The sequence below is a fragment of the Meriones unguiculatus genome, chromosome 1 (assembly GCF_030254825.1).
Source record: "Meriones unguiculatus strain TT.TT164.6M chromosome 1, Bangor_MerUng_6.1, whole genome shotgun sequence".
NCBI lineage: Eukaryota > Metazoa > Chordata > Mammalia > Rodentia > Muridae > Meriones > Meriones unguiculatus.
In genome coordinates this window covers 160,459,004-160,479,951 of record NC_083349.1, presented here as the reverse complement: position 1 = coordinate 160,479,951, position 20,948 = coordinate 160,459,004, and the positions used below count along the sequence as shown (strand labels likewise).

Genomic DNA, 20,948 nt, shown 5'->3' with positions numbered 1-20,948 from the left:
CCACACATAATGGCAAATGCCTTCACCTACTGAGCCGTCTCTCCAGCCCCCCCTTCCATCTCTCTCCAGGCTGGCCTCAAACTCACAAAGATCCACCTGCTTCTGCCTCCTGAGTGCTGGGATAAAAGAAATGCACCACCACCGCCCAGCCACTGAGCTACACTTCTTTGAAGATTTTTATTTATTAACTTTATGTATACAAGTACCCTTCTTTCATGTACACCAAAGAGAGAATCAAATTCCATGATAGATGGTTGTGAGCCACCATGCGGTTGCTGAATATTGAACTAATGACCTCTAGAAGAGCAGCCAGTGCTCTTAACCACTGAGCCATCAGCTCATGTGGCACAGGCTGGCCTTGCACTCTAGGACCTCCTGTTTCTGTCCCCTCCCCCACCACACACCTGCTGGGATTATAGGCAGCTGCCATCACGCCCGGGCTTCGATGTGATTTTAAGTAAACATCACGATATGAAGGCTGAACTTGTGGTCCCAGACACACAGGAGTGAAGCAGGAGGACCACTTGGGTCTAGAACTTCCGGGCCAGTCTGGCAGCACAGCAAAGTCCTGCTGAAGATGAACAGCTGGCTTGGTGCTCCTCGCCTTCAGTTCCAGCAGGCTGAAGACAGAGATAGGCTTGTCTCTGAGCACAGGACCATGGTCTACACATCGGGTTCCAGGCCAGCCTGCGCTGCATGGTGAGACCTTCCCTCAAAAAATGAATGAAGAATGAGTCAATCAATCAGTCAGTTATTCTATCAGAAAGAAGGACGTGGCAAGTCCTCCAGGTTCCTGTCTGTAGGCCTCCCTCCTTCAAACCAAACACTCCCCCAGCCATCCTCACTTTTCTGGTTTGTTTGTTTGAGACAAGGTCTCATATGGTTCGTGTGCTTAGACTTGCTATAAAGCAGAAATAACCTTAAATTCTGGATCTTCCTACTTCCAATTTCCAAGGGCTGTAGTTAGAGGCTTTCGACACCACACGGGTTTATGTGGTGCTGGGGACAAAGCCCAGGGCATCATGAACGCTAGGCAAACACTCCACATCTCTAGAGCGCCATCTCTTGTCCAATTTATCAGTTTTTACTATTGTTAAATTTTATTTTTATTTATATGTATGTGTGTGTGCTTGCATACTTGCAGGTACCTACAGAGGCCAGAAGAGGGTGTTGGGTCCCCTGGGACTGGAATTACAAGTAGATGTGAGGAACGGAACCCAGGTCCTTTGCAAGAGCAGCACGCGCTTTTAAACACTGAGCCATCTCTCTCCAGCCCTGGCCCCAGTATCCAATTAAAGTCCAGGCTGACTCTCAGCTCACTAAGGAGCCGAGGATGAGCTGAATTCCTGACTGTCCTACTTCCATCTCCCAAGGGCCAAAATAACAGGGTGTGCCACCATACAGGCTCCAAGTTTTAGGGGCTTTGGAGACTTAAACTGAAGGCTTTGAGTACTTTAAGCTTGAGATTTACCACAGAGCACCAGGTTCCGTCTTCCCCTTGGCGCTGAGGATGGGATCAGGCTTTGGAACCCGATCAATGAGGGCCCAGACCGCTCTGTTCTCCCCTGCCTCTTCCTGTGCTCTCTGTCCTCGAGGTGTGAGGTGTCCTTCACAGCCATGGAACAGCAGGCGAACACAGCCCTGTTCAAGGCCCTTTAACTCCACCACAGTTCTTCATCACTTTATCTTACAACATTAACTCTTGGCCATTTCAGTATGGAGCTGGGGATATACACACATTCAAAAATCTGAAGTTTAGGGACTGGAGGGATGCCCTCCAGGGTTAAGAGCTCTGGCTGCTCTTCTAGAGGAGCCGGGTTCGATTCCCAGCACCCCCACGATAGCCCACAACTGTCCGTAACTCCAGTTCCAGGGGATCTGTTACCTTTGCACAGTTATACATGCAGACAAAACACCAATATATAAAATAAAAATGAATACATCTTTTTAAAAAAATCTCAAGTTTATGGGAAAGTGCAGCAGGGTTTCATGGCACACACTTATAATCCCAGCATAAAGAAAGTTGAGGCTCAAGGATCAAGAACTTCAAGACTATCCTCTGACCTATAGTAAGTTTTAGGTCAGCGGTCAGCCTGGGCTATTTGAGACCCTGTCTTAGAATATACATGAGAGCAGCAGTGGTAACATAGGCCTTTAATCCCAGCACTCAGGGGGCACAAGCAGATAGATCTCTGTGAGTTTGGGGCCAGCCTGGTCTAATCTAGTATAGCAATTCCAGGACAGCCAGGACTACATAAAGAGCCCCTTTCTCAAGAAAAAAAAAAAAAAAAAGGCAAAAACACATGGCTTGGGATATAGAACATTTGTTTAGTGTGCATGAAGCCCTGGGTTTCATCCACAGAGCTACATAGAACCAGCTGGGGGCGGGGGAGGCACATCTGTCATCCTCGGGAAAAACCAAACCAACAACGATCCAACTAGGTGGAAGTGCCTGCTACTGCGCTGGAGAGATGGCTCAGTTGTTAAGAGTACTCACTAGCTGCTCTTCTGGAGGACCCAGGTTCAATTCCCAGCACCCACAAGGTAGCTCACAGATGCTTGTTACTCTAGTCTGGGGGGATCAACACTCTTCTGGCCTCCACAGGCACGGCATATACGAGGTACACAGAAATACAGACAGACAGACCACCGTGTGCATATGATAAACGAAGGTGTGTAAAAACGGCTTATCCCAGTGCCAAATCCCCAAGGCCCACAGGGTAGAAGCAGAGAACCGCCTCCCGCAAAGCAAATTGTCCTCTGGCCTCCACACTCACAGTGAAACGTGCCTGCCCCCTCCACACAAATAAATAAGGATAATACATTTTCAAGGCAAAGTAAGTATTAGAACAAACTTGAAAATCTAAAGGTGTACGGTGTCGCCTTCTCCAAGTCCTCTCCCCCGACAGGAAACTGATGCCCTTCCTGCTCACCTCATATTCATTCTCTCCCTCTTTCCCTCCCTCCCTCTTTCTCTGTTTCCTTTCTCCGCCTTCCTGCCCTCCACAGAAAAGAGGTCTCACTGTGAGCTGTGCAGGCCCAGCCCCTCAAGCTTTGACTACAAGTGTGTGTCATGGTGCTCAGTTCCTTTCATACATTTTCTTATGAAAACCAAAGCAGAGCGGAATGCTTCTTTCTTACCCACTGAACCATACCTTCCTTTTTTTTTTTTTAACTTCCTTTTCTTTCTTCAAAACCAATCTTTTAAAGTGTAATTTACACACTTAATTCAAACTTGTTAAATGTACAGTTTTACTAGGGGTGTGTGTGTGTGCACGCACACACGTGCTGGGGCGGGTTCATGAATGTTGGCTAATGAGCCAGGACCTTGAGAACACTAAGTACCTATTGTATCCTGAGCCACAGCCTTAGCCAGCTGAGCTGAGCTATCTATTTATTTATTTATTTTAAAATAGCTTTATTTGCATGATGGTTTCTGATATATCTGTGTAGCCTGTCACCTTCCAAGTTTTTGCTGCTTTCCAAGAGCTCACATCATAGACCTGTGCCAACCACAGCTAATTTATGAGGTACTGGGATGAGATCAAATCCAGAACTTTGTGCAAATTTGACCAAATGATCTTCACCGATCCCTTTGGTTTTGGTAAAGTGACAAACCCACCACAGGCAACATCGAAGGAGGCATAGATCAGCACTAGAACCTCTGCCTAGAATCCTCCAGAAAGGGCTGGGGTGTGGTTCCGTGGTAGAGCCCCTGCCTAGCATCTGTGAGTTCCTGGATTCCATCCCCAGTACCAAACTCACATAAAAGAGCCCAGCGTTTCCATCAGCCAAAAAGGTCCAAAATTTAGTGTTTGCCCCTTTTCTATCTGGAGGTCTGCCCCCGCAGCTGGTGGGACAGCTCTGGAGATCTTCCAGGGCAGAGCCCGGAGCCTGACCCTGACTTCTAACCCTCCATCCATGGAGGCTCTCCCGGGAGGCCTGCACCTCATTTTGCAATCTGCAAACAGTACCGCAGTGACCGCCCCTGAGAGTTCGCATCCTCTGTGTCCAGACTTGCTTCTGGACAAACTGGATTTGCTCCTGGGCGCACCACTGTCGTTTTAACTTCTTTTTGATGGCGCTGCGAATAAACTGCAGAGCCCTGCCCAGGCAAGCAAGTCTCTGCTCCTAAAGTACCCTCCCCGCTCCACCTAGAACGGAAACAGAGCCTGGCCTGGTGGTACATATCTTAATCCAGCATTCAAGAGACAGAGGCAGGTGGCTCTCTGTGAGTTCAAGGCCAGCCTGGTTTACACAGTGATTTTTTAGGGATATAGTGAGACTATGTCTTAAGAAGAAGAAATTAAAAAAATGGTGAGGTTGGGGGGAAAGCAGAGACAGAGTTAGAAAGGAAAGAGAATAAACACAGAAAGCTAGCTGCTCAGCCACCTGCAGAAAACCCAGTTCCCTCCTATAGGGACTTGAGTAACATTTGCCTGCAGACAAATTTGCCTAAGCCACTGATGTGAGGCAAGTCACACGAACCACTCCCTTGGCAGTTTCAACTGTCACCCCAGGAGTGACAGGACAATGACGCTGGGTCCTCTCTTGCCTGGCTGAGTCAAGGAGCAACTTGGAGCATTTCACTGATGTTTCCTCCACAGAGAGGAACATGGCACAAGAGCCGCCACCATGCTGCTTTATGTTGATCCTGTTGAACTTGAGACAGGCACAGTTACTGTAATGGTGAAGAAGAAAGACATCTTGGGGCCGGCATGATGGCTCAGGGGTAAAGATGCTGGCAGAAAGGCATGACCACACACGGTGGAAAGAGGGAACTAACTCTCACAAATTGTATTCTGACCCTCACTTGCACACAACTCCTATCCCTACCAATAAAATAAATATTTAGGGGTTTGTTTTGTTTGTCTAAAGAAAACCGTTTTTGCAGTTGCTCATCTCCAAGGGTCAGCCTAACTGGTTCTTTTTCTGTTTTCCTGAAGACATCCGACATCTGTGTGCAGACCTCCTTTGCTGAATCTACCTACCTTCTTGGACCCTAAGACAAAAAGCATGTCTCTCTGTCTTACTTTCATCCATCTCCCTCCTCCTGGCAGCTGCTGAGAGGAGCTTTCTTACAGCTCTCAGACTCTGATGAAATGTTCCTTGAGCTGAGATAGATGATAGATAGATAGATAGATTTTGTTGTTGTTGTTTTGAGGGTGTTTGTTTATTTATTTTTCAAGACAGGGTTTCTCTGTGTAGCCCTGGCTTTCCCAGAACTAGTTCTGTAAACAAGACTGGCCTCAAACTCAGAGCCTCCACCTGCCTTTGCCTCCCTTGTGGTGGGACCAAAGTCGTGCAACACCACTGCCTGAGATAGCAGCTTTTTTCCTGTGGAAGCTTATGCCTGTAATTCTAACACCCAGGAAGCTAAGGCAGGAAGATAAGGGAACTCCAGGTTGGCCTGGGCTAGAGTGAGACCTTTGCATCAATGTCACATCAAGGAATGTAGAAAGAAACTAATCTTGATTAGTCTGACCAAGATAAGCCCACATTTGAATTCTCCATTTTTCTTGCTGTATCTTCCATCTGTCTGCAGTCTGCGGTTACTGGCCTGCCTGTGGTGTGTTTCTGATCTGTCCCTATTGTCTGTGCCTGTGTCTGCTGCTGTGCCTATCCCAAACAAAGGCCTTTGTTCTGCATTTATTGAACAACACAGAAAACATGGCATGGAAGAGGAAGAAGGAATTCTTTACAGGGATGGCTTACAGAGCTTGCAAAAAAAGAAGTTACTTTGCTAATGCCAAATAACCCAGAAGAGCACAAAACACACTGATGTTATCAGTCTCTGTCCTCATATTGCTCCCAACATATATGGATATTTCTTTTGTTTAAGGTTGCTTTCAACTCACTGGCTATTTCAGTAAATGATTACCACACCACACACACCACACACACACACACACCACACACACACACACCACACACACCACACACACCACACATGTACACACCACACTCAAATACCACACACACTAAACAGTACACACACTGTACATACACATAATACAGACACTACCCCCCACACTTACACTACACATACTATACCACATATCACACACACACATCACACAAATCCACACACAAACACACATATGCCACACACACACCACACACCATACACAAACATGCCACATGCACACACCACATACATATACTCACACACACATACTCACACACATACCATGTACAGCACACACCCACACACCTCCACACAACACACGTACATACCCCACACACAGGCACCACGCTACTCCAATGGGAGGCAGGGACGAAGACATGGATTAAGATGAAAAGCTATGCACTCAGGTTGTAAAGGCTCATTACATGGGCAATGAGAAACACAGGAGAGTTCACACTGTCTTAAGTCGGGTTAACTCGTCTTAACCGTCTTAACACAGTGGAACCGGGTACACGGTAGCACAGCATTTTGACGTTTTGAACGATCTCAAGGCATATTTCTCACTTAGCCGAGAGGTCTGCAAAAATGTCAGCCCTTCTGAGGAAAGAGGTATTTTCAGAAAATACACCGCCACAGACCCCATCTCAAAACAAAACAAGGAAGGGATCCGACCACACGCCACACCTGAGCTGACTCCAGCTTGTCTCGCTGGAAGGCAGAGCACCACTGCGCTGTCCTCCCTCACCTGGTCTTGGGGGGGTTGGGCAGTGAGATGGCTTAGCCAGTAAGGGCGTGTGCTGCCAAGCCTGAAACCACACACACACATCCACAATAAGTTAATGTAAAAAAAAATGCAGTGGGCAGAGGGAGACATGTCTATAACCAACCTCCATTACGTAAGCTCCTGTTTTTAAAGGGAGAAATCACTTCCGACCCTTACTTATGAGGCAGAGGCCAGACTTGTCCGTGTTTCTTGTAGGACGTTACGGAAGCCCAGATGGAAGGCGTTAAGCAGTGCTGTATACCAGCTTGCTCTGCGTGGCTTTCTTGCCTATAGGCCAGTCTGATGGAGGCATTTTCTCAATTGAGGTTTCCTCTCCCCAGATGACCCTAGCTTGTGCCAAGCTGACAAAAAAAAAAAAAAAAAAAAACTACCCAGCATAGTCACGTTGCCAGCTAGCTGTGATAGCAGCTCAGCCCTCAGGGTTAACCCCAACCATCGTGGAAACTCACAGCCACCGGGCCTCTTCCCACTGACTCACAGGCTCCTGGCTGTCAGAGCTCTGAATCTGTGGCCACCTTCACCCTGTGTCCTTGTTCTCAGGGTCTAGAAAGGAGAAGTGACATTGAAGGTCACATGGGAGAATGAGTGACTGGGCCAAGGGACTGCAAACCAAGTTCCCTACTCCACTAAACACCAAATGTTATAAAGATTTCTCAAAGCTATGGAGGACATGGGAGGCCGTGCAGTGCCACTGCAAACAGGACTTCTGTCCCGCTAAGGCGACAACAGCTAGCACCTCGTTGACTGAAATACACTGGTGTTTGTTTGCTGCACTGGGAAAGAAGCCCAGGGCCCTGTGCATGGTAGGCAAGCACTCAACCACATAGACCCAGCTGGCCTCAAACTCACAGAGCTCTGCCTGCCTCTGCTTCCTGGGTGCTGGAATCAAAGGCTTAAGCCACCATGCCCAGCGCCATTTCTTACTGCTGTGTGTGTGTGTCCACATATACCGTGCCACACATGTGGAAGTCAGATAACCACTTGCAAGAATTGGTTCTCTTCTTCCACCATGGTGTCTGAGGATTGCACTCGTCAACCAGGCTTGCAGGGAAATCATGTTTACGTGTGAGGCATCCCTCCACCTCGTGGTTGGCTTTTTGTTATCACTGGATAGCTCAGGCTTTTCTGGAGCCCACTGTGCAGTTAGGCTGGCCTCTGGCTTGTGGAGATCTTCTTGCTTCTAGATCCTGAGTGTTAGAGTAAAGGAGCGAGTCACCATGCCTAGCTTTGATTTTTTTTTTTTTTTTTTTTATTTGGGGACAGGATCTAAATTGCCCAGGTTGACCTTGAACCTGTGAGCCTCTTGCTTCTGCCTGCACAGCAGCTGGGATGACTGGCCATAACACTAAGCCAGGCTAAGACACTGTCCTATTTTAATTCTATGATTTAATTTACTTTGATAGCATCTCTATAGCCCATTCTGGCCTCTGACTCAAGGTAATCCTCCTGTTTCAGCCTCCTGAGATGGGATGACAGGTGTGTTCAATCATGCCTGGCTTTTGACTCCTTCTAACCACAAGGTTAGAAGACCAGCCATCACGTCTCGTGGTATATTCATTTCTCTTTTTAGTGATGTGCTAAAAGCAACTCAAGAGAGGAAGGGTAGGGAATGGTGTGTGCGTGTGTCTAATTTAACTGTTTTATTGGGTTTTTTATGCCTCTACCTTCCCTCTTCATCCCAATCCCTTCCAACACCCCAACACAGACAGGTAGGAGAGAAAGAAGGTTAGTAGGGAGAAGGGTCGTTAGCTACTCTGGCTGATTAGGGTCTTTGGGTCCCTTGGGACAAGTCCAATCTTTGTTTCAACGTATCTCCAACCTCTTCTCACCAAACTGCATCAACAGGAGCAGCAGGGGAAAGCAGCAGCCTCCTTCCTCAGAGCCCCCTACCCCCCCACCAATCTCTCTCCTGGCTCTGGCACTGTTCTCTCTCCAGAGTCCTCAGAATAAACTATTTGCAGCTGGCAAAGAGCCCCTCTCAGAACCCGCATGAGGCAAATAGTCTGCTACTGCAGACAGTCTGTACCAATGCCATATCCTACACCTGGGACTGAAACAAAACCGTGCTTACATAACACAACTGAGTTTTTAAAGACACCAGAACCTCTATGATGGTGCCGGCCGGCATTCAGGGTCTGCCCTCCCACCTCCATTAACCTAATCCAGACAGTCCTTCACACACGTCCCAGAGGCTTGTTTTCCCGTTGATTACAAATCCCACCTAGAGCCTGGCTCTAGCTTGCACCAAGCTGACAAAAAGTAGCCAGGACAACTACTGAAAACAAGAGTTTTGCAGCTGTGCCTTCACCATTACTGGAAACAAGAGAGCAAGCCACAGGGTAACACACATGATGTGTACAAACTGATTTTATCCTCTGCATTTTTGGGTTTGTATTTTGTGTGTGTGTGTGTGTGTGAGAGAGAGAGAAAGAGAGAGAGAGAGAGAGAGAGAGAGAGAGAGCGCCAGGGTCTCACACTGTAGCCCAGGTTAGCTTTGAACTCATCATATAGCCCAGGCTGGCCTAGAACTAGCAAAGACCTTGCCTCTGCTTCTGAGTGCTGGGATTTTAGGCTTGAACCCCTCGATGCAGCTGAAGCTGCCAACACAGAGAAATGGTCTTCAGGAAAGGCAGTTCCAAGAATGACACTGCCCCCTGCAGGACATCTTGGAGATCGGGCCACTCTACTTAAATACCTCAAACTGTTTAAGGAAACACACTAAAGAAATGAGTCTTGTTCAGGTCCCCAGGGACAAACACTTACCAGACTCAACAGTTAGCACACTTCCTTCATTCTCTTCAAAGCTCGGGCAACATGCTACAGTGTGTGTGTGTGTGTGTGTGTGTGTGTGTGCGCACACGTGCATGCGCAACTTGCACGAAATCAGTTCTCTCCTAATGTGTTAACTTCCAGGAATCAAACTCAGGCTGGCAGGCTTGGTAGGAAGTGCCTTTACATGTGGAGCCATTTTGCTGGCCAGGAGCCTTTAATTAAGTGGAGGGGGAAGGGAAGTGTCCTCACAAACAGGACCTACGTTTGTGAGACTCTGCATATGGACGACCACAGACCATTTATATCTGAAGCACCTGGCCTAGGTGATGTCATAGGACATTGTCAGGACCCTAAAGGCCCCTAAGGACAGGCCAGGTGAATTGCCTGCACAACAGCTTCTTTCATTGCTCTTCATCTTAAATATCGAGGCAGGGTCTCTTTTAAGCCCTGTAGTAGCCAGCTTGCCCTGGAGACCCTCTGTCTCCATCTCCCGCGGGCTCAGATTGCAGGCGGGTAACCACAGCCACCTATCATCTATGCAGGTGCTGGGCTTCAAGCTTGCCTGGCAATGCTTTGCTTGCTGAGCCATCTCTTCAGCCTCCATCCCATGGTTATCATAGCCCAAACTCAGTCCTTGATGTCTTTCCTATGAGTCTCCTCAGCCTTCCTCCTCTGGGAGGCAGCCCTCAGGAAATCTACTCTCTCCTCCACCCTGCCACCTCTGCCTATTCAACTCCTCCTGGGGCGGCGGCATGCGCACCCCAAGCTTCTTCTCAGATCACCTGGCGACTGGCACCATCAAATGCCCTGAGCCCCACGTGCCCCTCTCTGCTTCACAGAGCCTTGTAAAGGCTCACTTCATGTTCATACTCTTCACTGCACTGCAGGGAATATGAACTTGCGCCTCCCACCTCCAATCCAGAAACAAAGTTTGGCATCATACTTCAATTTCTAGATGTATAAAGTTCTGAGGCCACAATCCATTCAACTACTGCAACGGCTTTCAAATTATCCTTCCAGCTCTGCTACCCCATCTACTCTCCAGCAGCTAGGGCAGCTTTAAAGGTGTGTGTTTGGGTCGGGGGCGGGGTCTTTGTGGCCCAGACTGGCCTCAAGCCCAAGCTGTAACTATATTAGTCAGGTTTCTCTAGAGTCACAGGATTTATGGAATGAATCTGTCTGTGTGTGTGTGTGTGTCTCTCTCTCCCTCTCTGTCTCTCTCTCTGTGTGATATTTACTGGATTGACTTACAGGCTAACAATGGCTGGCTGTGAACAGAAAATTTAAAAATCGAGTAGTTGCTCAGCCCCACGAGGCTGGGTGTCTCACTGGTCTTCTGTACATGCTGGAATCCTGAAGTAGGCGCCAAAGCCAGTGAAGGGATGGATGTGGCAGCAAGGTGAGGGCAAGCAGGCAATAAGCAAAAGCTTCCTCCTTCCATATCCTTATATAGACTTCCAGCAGATGGTGTGGTCCATATTAAAGGGCACCTCAGCCTTCCTCTCTGAGAGGCAGCACTCAGGAAATCGATTCTCTCTTCCACCTGTGCCTATTCAACTCTTCCCACCTCAAGGTTTGGATTAAAAGCGTGTGTCCTCCTGCCTCAAAATCCGAATTGAAGGCTTGTGTCATCCAGCCTCAAGATCAGAACCAAAGGCTCGGATCTTCCTGCCTCAAGGCCTGGATTAAAGGCTGATGTCTTCCTGACTCAAGGTCATATCTTTCTGCCTTAAAGGTCAGGACTAGATGTGGAGTCACACACTTCAAACCAATCGGAACAATCTCTCACAGAAAATCTCTGGATTGTGGCACATTCCAGATACCACCGAGAATAGCCATCCCAGTAGCCAAGAATGCCCTTGGATTTCTAACCCTCCTATCTCCATCTCCACCTCCTAGGTGCTGGCATTACCAGCACCAAGGGATAGGACTGGAGTATTTTCTGTGTTACATTAGCACATATTAATCATACATAAGGTTTTTTTTTTTTTTACGTATGTATATAATGTACTTGGACCATATTCATGCCCCTTCTTTCACTCCCGCTAGCCCCATTTCCTTTTCCTAACTAGCCTCTTCTAGGTCCAAGATATCTGAGTGGGCATGGAGGTTAGAAAAACCCGGGTGCACTTCCGGGGGGAGGAGCGGTAACTGGGGAGAAGACAGATGAAACGGGTCCAGGAAGATGGTGGCCACAGGGACACTTAACGAGGGACACTACGGCTGGACGCACGGCGAAGAGCAGCCCGGACACCCGCACTCCCGGGAACTCACGGGGGACTCCACGGGAGCCTCCACGGGAGCGCATGCGCCATAGCAGACGTCACAAGTTCGCAGGGATCAACAGTTGAAGGAGGCGGTGTCCACACTAGCTTAAGGAGTGGGCGGGAAACCAAAGCGCTGTTTCCGCTTCCGCCGGGGGCCGGAAGTTAGCGTCTCCCGGGTGAAGCGGCCTTAGCTGCAAGGCAGAGCTGGTCCAGGTAGGTGTACGGTCTCGTGAGCGAGCGTTGGGCCGGGGCATGGCTCCGAGGATGGCCATGTGGGGAGCCTGACCCCGGATCCCTCCGGCCGGGCGAACGGGCAGCGCCACCGAAGCCTGGGTGGGTGAGACGAACGGCATTGCTCCTGGGTCGCGGTCCCTTCCCGCCCCGGTCGCCTCGGGGCACTGGGGCTGGTTCTCAGGCTGCCGTTTGCTGATGGGATCCTGGGGACACACAGACAGATTCGGGAAACGCACTGATTCGTTCAGCAAGTGGTTATTAAGTGCGTAAGGTACACCGGGCATGTGGGTGCTGGGGATGGAGCAGTGGCCAAGTGAGAGCTTTCCTCGGAGATTGCTGGACAGGGTTGCAGACGCCGGAGGACCTATAAGGAGTTGAGGGTGATCGTGAATGAGATTGTTTTGGGCGCCGTATGCGTGTGTACAGACAGCTCGCACGAGTTGGTTCTCTCCTTTCACCGTGAGAATCCAGAAACTTGAACTCAGGCTCTCAGGCTTGGCAACCAGCATCTTTTCCTGCTGAGCCATCTTGCTTGTCCTGTCTTGAAATTTTTAGAAATCTTTTGTTAATCTTTCTATATGTTTATATAGTGTGTTCGGAAATTAGTTGGACAACTTGCGGATCAACTTGTCTGTTTCCGTTTTTACGTGGGTTCCGGGGACCAAATTCAGCTTGTCGGGCTTGGCCGAAGTGCCTGTACCAACTGATCGAGGTTAGACCAAGCTGGCCCAGGCAAGGTCTGAGATTCCGTTGTAGCTGGTTGCCAGAGCTAGGCTTGGGAGGGAAACAAACACGGCCGCCTAGGCAACTGACAGCTTGGGCTCAGGACCAGGCTACACTTGACCAACTCTTCCGGGTCTCCTGGGATCTGCCCTGCACTTTCCTCTTGTACATTTCATACTTTCTCCCCGTTGCTCCTAAAGCTTCAGCCGTCCTTTCTGAAGTAAAACGATGAGAAAACCCTTCATCTGCCTCAGACTCCTTGCAGATACATCTCTCTCCCTGGCTATCTTGGCATCAAAGCTGCCTTTTGTCATCCAGACTTCATCTCAAATGACTCCAGAAGAAAAGGTTCCTTCAAATGCCCTTTCACCCAAAGTAACCCGGTCTCAGAAACTTGCATTTTACTCTAATAACCCCATAGCAATATTTAAGATTCATCCAGTTATGAGTTTTCTTGTTAGGAGCCTGTGACATTAATACAGATATTTTGAAGATTTATTTATTTGTATCTTATATGAATGGGCTATCTGGATTTGGGATATCTGTTATGCCACCCTGAAAACCACAGGTTGAGAACCTCTGTCCTAGGGCCTTATACATGCAAGGCTACTACCAGCCGGATTCATCCAGTTAAGAATGTTCGTGTTGTCCTGTGGTGGTGGCACATGCCTTTAATTATAGCACTTGAGAGGCAGAGACAGGTGGATGCTGAACCCTGATCTCCTGGTCTACAGAGTGAGTTTCAGGACAGCCAGAGATACACAGAGAAACCCTGTCGAGTTTTCATGTTAAAGCTGTAATTATTTATTAGCAGGAATTTTTATTTAACTTGTATATATATATATATGGATACTTTACCTGCATATATGTCTGTGTGCCTCCTCGTTTTGTTTTGTTTGCGATAGTAGCTTTGAACTGGTTTTGTTGCCGAGGCTGGCCTCCGCTGTCAGTGATCTGAAGCTCTGGGGTTACGGTGTGGGGTGGCCTACCACAATTAGACTCTGTCTCACTGTGCGCATAGCTCGGACTAGACTCCAACTTGTTAGGAATTTTCCATACTCCTGCCTGAGTCTCCTGGGTTCTAGAACTTCTTTTTCTCTATGTTTTCTTTTTAAGATTTATTTACTTATACCGCTGAGCCATCTTTCCAGCTTCCTATTCGTTCTTAACTATGAGAGCCAGGTGTGGTGGCACTCACACGCCTTTCATCCCAGGCAGAGGCAGGCAGATCTCTATGAGTTTGAGCCTAGCCTGGTCTTCGTAGAGAATTCTAGATCAAGCAAAGTTGTACAGTGAGACCCTGTCTCAGTAAATACATAAGTAGCTGGGCGTGGTGGAACACATCTTTAATCCCCACACTTGGGGGGCAGAGGCAGGTCTACACAGTGAGTTCTAGACCAGCCTTGCTTACAGTGAGACTGTCTCAAAAGGAGTGAGGGGACACGTAATGAGTGGTGGGCAAATGTCAGTGGAACTGCCCTCTCCATTCCTGGGCAACCCAGTAGACTCTTGGCCTCCCCTCCTGTCTTCCGGGGTGTGGCCTAGAAACGGTGGTTGGTCCTGGTATGGTGGGTACGGGGGTGCCATGGGGATCAGTGACTACAAAGGCAGATAGTGCAGTGCAGGGCAGGAGGTCAGTGGTAGCTGCTGCTGCCTCCCTGCCCACCTGCCAGCAAGCTGCCTGCCTTCTTGGTATCCCTCACACTGAGGCTGTCATTTCTCCACAGCCACCTCTTCTTAGGTGTTAAGCTTAGGTGTTAAACTTCTGTCTGAGGTATTTTTTGGGTTACTGTGGTAAAGGAGCTGACAGAATTGACTTCAGGCAAGAAAGGCTTATGTGGTCTCCACAGCAGGTGTGTCACAGTGGCAGGAGCTCGAGGGGCTGATTTTTGTGTGTCCAAAGTCGGGCAGTACAGAACAGAGAATGCTGTGCTCACTAGGCCGCTTTTGTTTGCTGTCTTGAAGCCCAGCCCAAGAATTGCTGCTGCCCTTCTGTAGGCTGGGTCTTTGCGCCCTTACTAACCTAATCTAGATGACTGTCATGTACAGAGTCTCCCAAGTGAGTCTAGTGTTCTGTCATGCTGGCAATCAGCATTAACTGTCAGGACGGGACACTGTAACTCATGCTATAGTCTGAGCACTTGGGAGGTCGAAGTGGGAGGACCCAGAGTTCAAACATCCTCTGCTCTTTGGGAAATGGAGGTCAGGCCTGGGCTATGTGAGACATTGTCTTTTCTTCTCTTTATTTTTTCTTCTTACTCTCCTTCCTTTTTTTTTTTTTTGAGACTAGGTCTCTCTATGTAGCCTTGGCTGTCTAGAACTCGCTAAATAGACCAGGCTGACCTAGAACTCATAAAGATCCCACCTGCCTTTGCTCCTGAGTGATGGGAGCAAAAAGCCCCATAACTGATAAAGATATCAGTTATATGGGCCTTTCCTCCCGACCTTTTCTGTCCCTATCACAGCTTTGGGCAGCACCTTAAACTGTCTTGATTTGTTTTCCCTGTCTTATTGCCACCCTACTCCCACCCCCTAAAACAAAACAAAACAAACAAACAAAAAAAAAAACCATGATCCTGCTTGAGACTTTCTATTTGGGGTCAGGGGAGGCATACATCCTACATCCAACATGTGGAAGTCAGAGAACAAATTTTGAGGAAGACTCCTCACCTCAACTTGTTTCTGTCCCTTCCTTTATAGTCCAGACTAATTAGCAGCAGGCTCCCAGCAATTTTTCTGTCTCCTCCAGCATCTCCCTGTCAGAATGCTGGGGTTACAGATTTGAGCCACTCTACCTGGCTTTTTATCCATCTCTGGATTTGAACTAGGGTTGTTAGGTTGGCATGGTTGGTCCTTTTGCCCACTAAGCCATCTTCTTGCCCTTGACTTCATCTTAGCCACTCTTTGGACTTAACTCTTCCATCCCTTAACAGCACACATCACTACTCTCTGTCCCTGTTTCTTTTGAGCCAGCTGGCCACCCCTACCTTCCCTTGAGACCCTGAGCACAGAGATCTTAAGTGACCTACCTAGAGTGCACAGGAAGTTAGGAAACCAAGGTTAAAGGCTGTTCTCAGCCCTGCTGCCTAGAGTGTACACAGAGACTTGTACCCAGGGCCAGGAGCCTGGTTCCTCAGGGAGGAGCCTGGACGCCAGATTGTACGTCCATCTTCCCTTCTGCATAGGCTATTCTGGGTGCCTCTGGCCCGCTTTAGAGGATGGAGGTGGAGAGTGGCCAGCTGCTGCCAGCCTCTGACCCCTGTCCTCCGCACCACAGGTTTCATCCCCTTGCAGCCATGGGACGAAGGAAGTCCAAGCGGAAGCCACCCCCCAAGAAGAAGATGACGGGCACCCTGGAGACGCAGTTCACTTGCCCCTTCTGCAACCACGAGAAGTCCTGTGATGTGAAAATGTGAGTCGGTACCAGGTCAGGGTAGGCCAACCTCCTTCTGTGGGCCTCCAGGCCTCGGTTCCCCGCTTTGCTCGCCAGGGCCTCCCTGCTGATGGGATCACCCCCACAGGCTCAGGGCGCGCTTCTCATGCATCCCACCATCTTGTCCCACCACAGGGACCGTGCTCGCAACACTGGAGTCATCTCCTGTACCGTGTGCCTAGAGGAATTCCAGACACCCATCACATGTATCCTTGGAAAGCTGCCTGATCCCTGGAGAATAAGAGACGTGGGTGGGAGTTGGGGATGTCCTGACCATCTAAAGGGCTGGTGTCACTCAGAACTGCCACAAAGAACTGCCAGTCACTCCTGTTGCTCTGGCCACTGCCACCTGGGGGAAGGCACATTGTCTACTGAGTTAACACTGGGTGCGAGGAGGGCAGGGGTATAGCAGGAATGTGCCCAGGAGAGGGCTTCCTTGCCAAAGTCATCCTTGACCTATGTCTCAGATCTATCAGAACCAGTGGATGTGTATAGCGACTGGATAGACGCCTGCGAGGCAGCCAATCAGTAGCGATGTCAAGGACCTGCCCCTCCGCAGCCCCTGACCTGGGCACCAATCCAGAGACATTCCAGGGCTCCAGGGTGTAGGTCCAGGGCTGTGATGGCCCTCCCTCTGTGTGTATGGAGTGGATACGAATGAGTAGCCGTGTGTGTGGCTGCAGATACGGTGGTAGGGGTGGCCCTGACTGCTTGCAGATAGTGTGGAGGTGAGCCTCGCTGGGTCCCACAGCGCAGCGCCGGTGGCACCACAGAACCTCATGCCTCACGTGACTCTGAAAGCCTCCAAGTTGCCCCTTTCTTAGCCCCACCCCTGCCCCAAACTTTAGGTTTCTGTCTTCTCTGGTGACAGTTTCCTGACATCCCAGGCAGGGACTAGCTGAGGGACCTCCTCAGCCACCTCACCAGCACCTTGCCCTTGGGGAACTGGACTTTGTCCTTCCCAGCCTCGTCGTGCCTATGGCCTAGGAGTCAAGGCAACTGACCTCCCTGGTGTTTGGCTGGGCTTTGCCAGGAAGCACCCTTTGCCTCTTCGTTTGCTTTTGTAGAAAAGGTAGGGGCTGGTTGGGGTACAGCTGTCACTCACAAGCCTGTCAATAAAGCAGCCAGTGCATACCGTGGCTCTGTGTGCTTTCTTGGGTCATGAGGCAGCCTCAGTGTCAGAGAGCGAGGTGGGATTTGGGACTTAGACATTCAGGAGAGATCTTGGTGGCCCTGTGATGTATGGTTTAGTTGGTCTTTCAAACTTTTTCTATTTTCTTTGTGAGGGCGGGATTAGGTATCATACCATAGGCTGGCCTTGAACTTGCTATGATTCTGAGAGTGATCTTCAATTCCTGATCCTCCTGCCTCCAGTCTCCCAAGTGCTGGGAGGATTATATGTGCACTACCACACCTAGTTCATTTGGTATTGGAGATCAAATCCAGGGCTTTGTGCCTGTTAGACAAACACCTTTCCAACTGAGTTATATTCTCGGTTGGTTGGTGGTTGTTTTTTGTTTTGTTTTTTTTTGGGGGGGGGGTTGTTGACACAAGATTACTCTATGGACCAGGCTGGCGTCATGCTCAGAGATGAGCTTGCTTCTGCCCAAGTGCTGAGATGAAAGCTGTTTGAGAGAAGATCTCACTGTGTAGCCCAGGATACTGTCAGATCCAGCCTTCTGCCCCAGTCTTGTAAGTGGCAGAATTCCGGAGGCAGAATGCCACTTCAAGCACTGGGTAATTGGACAGTTCTGGGCACACCCCCTGCACTATATGCATCACTCACAATTATAATAATAACAAAATTGTTTTAAAGTAGAAAAACTGGGCCAACAAGATGTCTCGGCTGGCTGTTGCTGTGTAAGCGTTTGCTGTGTAAGCTTGACAGTAAGTTCTGTCCTCATGCCTTCCGTGTTGGGAGGGGCTAGACACTCCGTGGCACCCACACACTAAAGGAATATGAAAATTTCTTTGGGGGGGGTGGAGGTTCAAGACAAGGTTTCTCTGTGTAGCCTTGGCTTACCTGGACTAACTATAGGCTTGAACTCACAGAGATCCGCCTGCCTCTGCCTCTCAGAGTGCTGGGATTATAGGCATGTGCCACCACGCCCGGCTGAATATTAAATTTTGTACACATTTTTAAATAGGATTCTGTGTGTATGAGTGTTTTGCCAGGGTTGTTGAGGCCTCAAGAGAGTACTGGATTCCCTAGAACCGGACCTGCCATGTGAGTGCTGGGACCAAACCAGCTCTTCTTAACTGCTAAGCCACTTCTCCAGCCCTTGCGTTTTATTCGTTTGTTTGTTTTGTATATGTGTGTGTGTACATGAATGTGTCCCTGGAGATCAGCAAAGATGTTGGAGCCCGTGAAGTTGTAGTTATATTCACGAGCTGCTTGACATAGGCGCTGGGAACTGAACTCGGGTCCTCTGTAAGAGCAGAGAGTGCTTGTAGCTCCTGAGCCATCTTTCCAGCCCCAAATCAAAATTTTCTAAAAATAGAGAAAGTGGATGGCAACTGAGAAACACCACCTGAGCACCCTGTGTGTTCACAAAGACACAAAACGTCCAGACAGGTGACCCAAAGGAGGTGACGCTCAAAGGTTGTACCCACAGTGGATATCTTGCTGTTGCTGGCAACCACCCTGTGAAACAGGTGCCTAGATTAGAGGCGAGGCTGATGCCCAAGTTCCTGCAGCCTTAAATGCGCAGAAAGACCTTGAACCCAGGAAGCTTGGCTTCACAGCCCAAGTCCTAGGCTGAGGTCTCAGTGGTCCAGGCTGCTTTGGGCCACTGGGAGAGTGTAATGGTCCCAGAAGGGATGTTTCCTAAGGGTGGTGCGGACTCCTGTAAGGCTGGAGGCAGTGACAGGATGGACATTCTTAATGGCAAGCATGTGAGAGCTCTGTGTGCCCTAAGAGGGTCTCAAGGATGACAGGAGACCTGAACCAAGTGACCTCAGCACCTCAGCCTGGCCTTATGAGCCTGCGAGCCTATGGTTTAGGGTGCAGAGAGCTCAGCAGATGGCTGTCAGTAGAGTACTTGACCTGAGATGAAGTCCCTAGCATCCCTGTGTAACCCAAGCACTAGGGTAAGAGATGGACAGATCTCTGGCGTCCGTGGGCCTGCCAGCCTCACCAAGGCAGTGAGCTCTGGGTTCAGGGAGGACCCTGTCTGCAAAAATAAAGTGAAGGGTAACCGAGGGTGCCATGACATCAGTGTCTGCCCTCATGCTCACACGTGCACATGCCCACACACATTTGTGTACACAGAAGAAACAACCTGGCATCAATTGGTTCTGTGGCCACCCCAGGGCGGGTGACCAGCCAAGGCAGGCATTAAGCTGACCCAGGAGTGGTGTCTTACCAGGCTGGGCTGCCAGATCATTCTTAACCCCTGATTTACACCTGGGTGGTGGTGGAGAGGTTCCTGGATTGGGATCCTCAGTAGAAGGGGTACCCAGTGCTGACACCAGAGCCCTGTGTCACTGCTACCCTACCGGACAGGCCGAGCCTGGGCTAGGCTCATGCGCTCAACACAACCTCCCCAGAGCAAGGGAGGCCAGTTTCTATGTGTCTGCACATGCAGGATTCCTGTTGTTTCCAAGGACACCAGCCTTAGCCTCTGTCCTGGGAGTGATGGTGTGCGAAAAAGCTGCTTGGGGGCCCCTTCCCATTTTGTGAGTCCTGACTAGCTAACTGGTGGCTTTTGGGCCTTCTTCAAGAGAACAGGGTCTTTGCTAAAGCAAGGTGATATCAGAGTCCTGTTTAGACTTTCAGGATCCTAGGCCAGCCTTGGGACTCAGTTTTGGGTTTTTGGTTTTTGTTGTTTTGTTTTTAAAAGACATTTATTGCTGGATTGTGGTGATCCTAGCAAAAGGCAGAGGCAGGCAGATCTCTGTGAGTTCAAGGCCAGCTGCTACAGAGCAAGTTCTAGGACAGCTAGGGTTACACAGAAAAACCCTGTCTCAGAAAAAAAAAAAAAAAATTATTTGTGTGGGTAGGTGCATGCATGCTGTGGCAAGAGGTAGAAGACAGTTTAACGAGAGCTGGCTCTTTCCACCATGTAGGACCTGGGGTTCAAACCCAGAAGTTGTCAGACTTAACAGCAAACACCCTTACCAGTTGAGACATCTTACCACCCCAATGGGATTCAGTTTTAAAAAGAAAGGAGAGGGGCTGGAGAGATGGTTTAGAGGTTAAGAGAACTGGTTGCTTGTCCAGAGGTCCTGAGTTCAATTCCCAGCAACCACATGGTGCCTCATGACCATCTGTAATGAGATCTGGTGCCCTCTTCTGACATGCAGGCATACATGCAGGCAAAACAGTGTATACATAATAAATATTTAACAAAAGAGAGAGAGAGAGACTATGAACTTAAGGCAGGCATACAGAAAGCCATGTCCCAAAGTTAATTACTCAACTAGGAACCATCACCCAGACCATTAATACCAGTCCACTGCACTAGCACACAATCTGGGACCTCCTTCCAGGACACTCCACATCATTTTGTTTAGATGTGGCTTTGCAATATGGCTGCTGTGTAGAGTGGTGTAAGGTCAGTGGGCGGATCTATCAAATTTTTAAATTAAATACTTATTGAAGGACCGGCACATGACTTGTGTGTGGAGGTCAGAGGACGTGGCCGAAACCAATTCCCTTCCACCGTGTGAGTCACAAGGATTAAACTCAGGTCATCAGGCTTGGTGTCAAGTGCCTTTACTAGCTCTGAGCCATCTCACTGGCCCTGGTATCCTGGGGCCCCCATATGCGTGGGACAGTGATGGAGGTTAAGCCACGCTCCTCAACAGCTGGCCCTGAGACTCAGA

General features: G+C 49.2%; 1 protein-coding gene and 1 long non-coding RNA gene across 3 annotated transcripts; one reads left to right on the top strand and one right to left on the bottom strand.

Moving 5' to 3' along the window:
* Window positions 1–158: 158 nt before the first annotated feature.
* Window positions 159–11,865, bottom strand: LOC132648716 (uncharacterized). The gene is made up of 2 exons (XR_009587099.1): window positions 11,751–11,865; window positions 159–706 (listed from the first exon to the last, which is right to left on the bottom strand). It is a non-coding gene; the product is annotated as an uncharacterized LOC132648716 (long non-coding RNA).
* On the top strand, window positions 11,804–17,260 carry Elof1 (elongation factor 1). 2 transcript variants are annotated; one of them, XM_021643824.2, is made up of 4 exons: window positions 11,804–11,944; window positions 15,966–16,100; window positions 16,257–16,327; window positions 16,589–17,260. In XM_021643824.2, exons 2-4 carry the CDS (start codon window positions 15,985–15,987, stop codon window positions 16,651–16,653), a joined length of 252 nt encoding a protein of 83 aa, XP_021499499.1. In that variant the 5' UTR covers window positions 11,804–11,944; window positions 15,966–15,984; the 3' UTR covers window positions 16,654–17,260. The 2 variants fall into 2 exon arrangements, with proteins under 2 accessions (XP_021499499.1, XP_060226910.1); XM_060370927.1 differs by having other exon boundaries at window positions 11,938–12,064.
* Window positions 17,261–20,948: the final 3,688 nt, after the last annotated feature.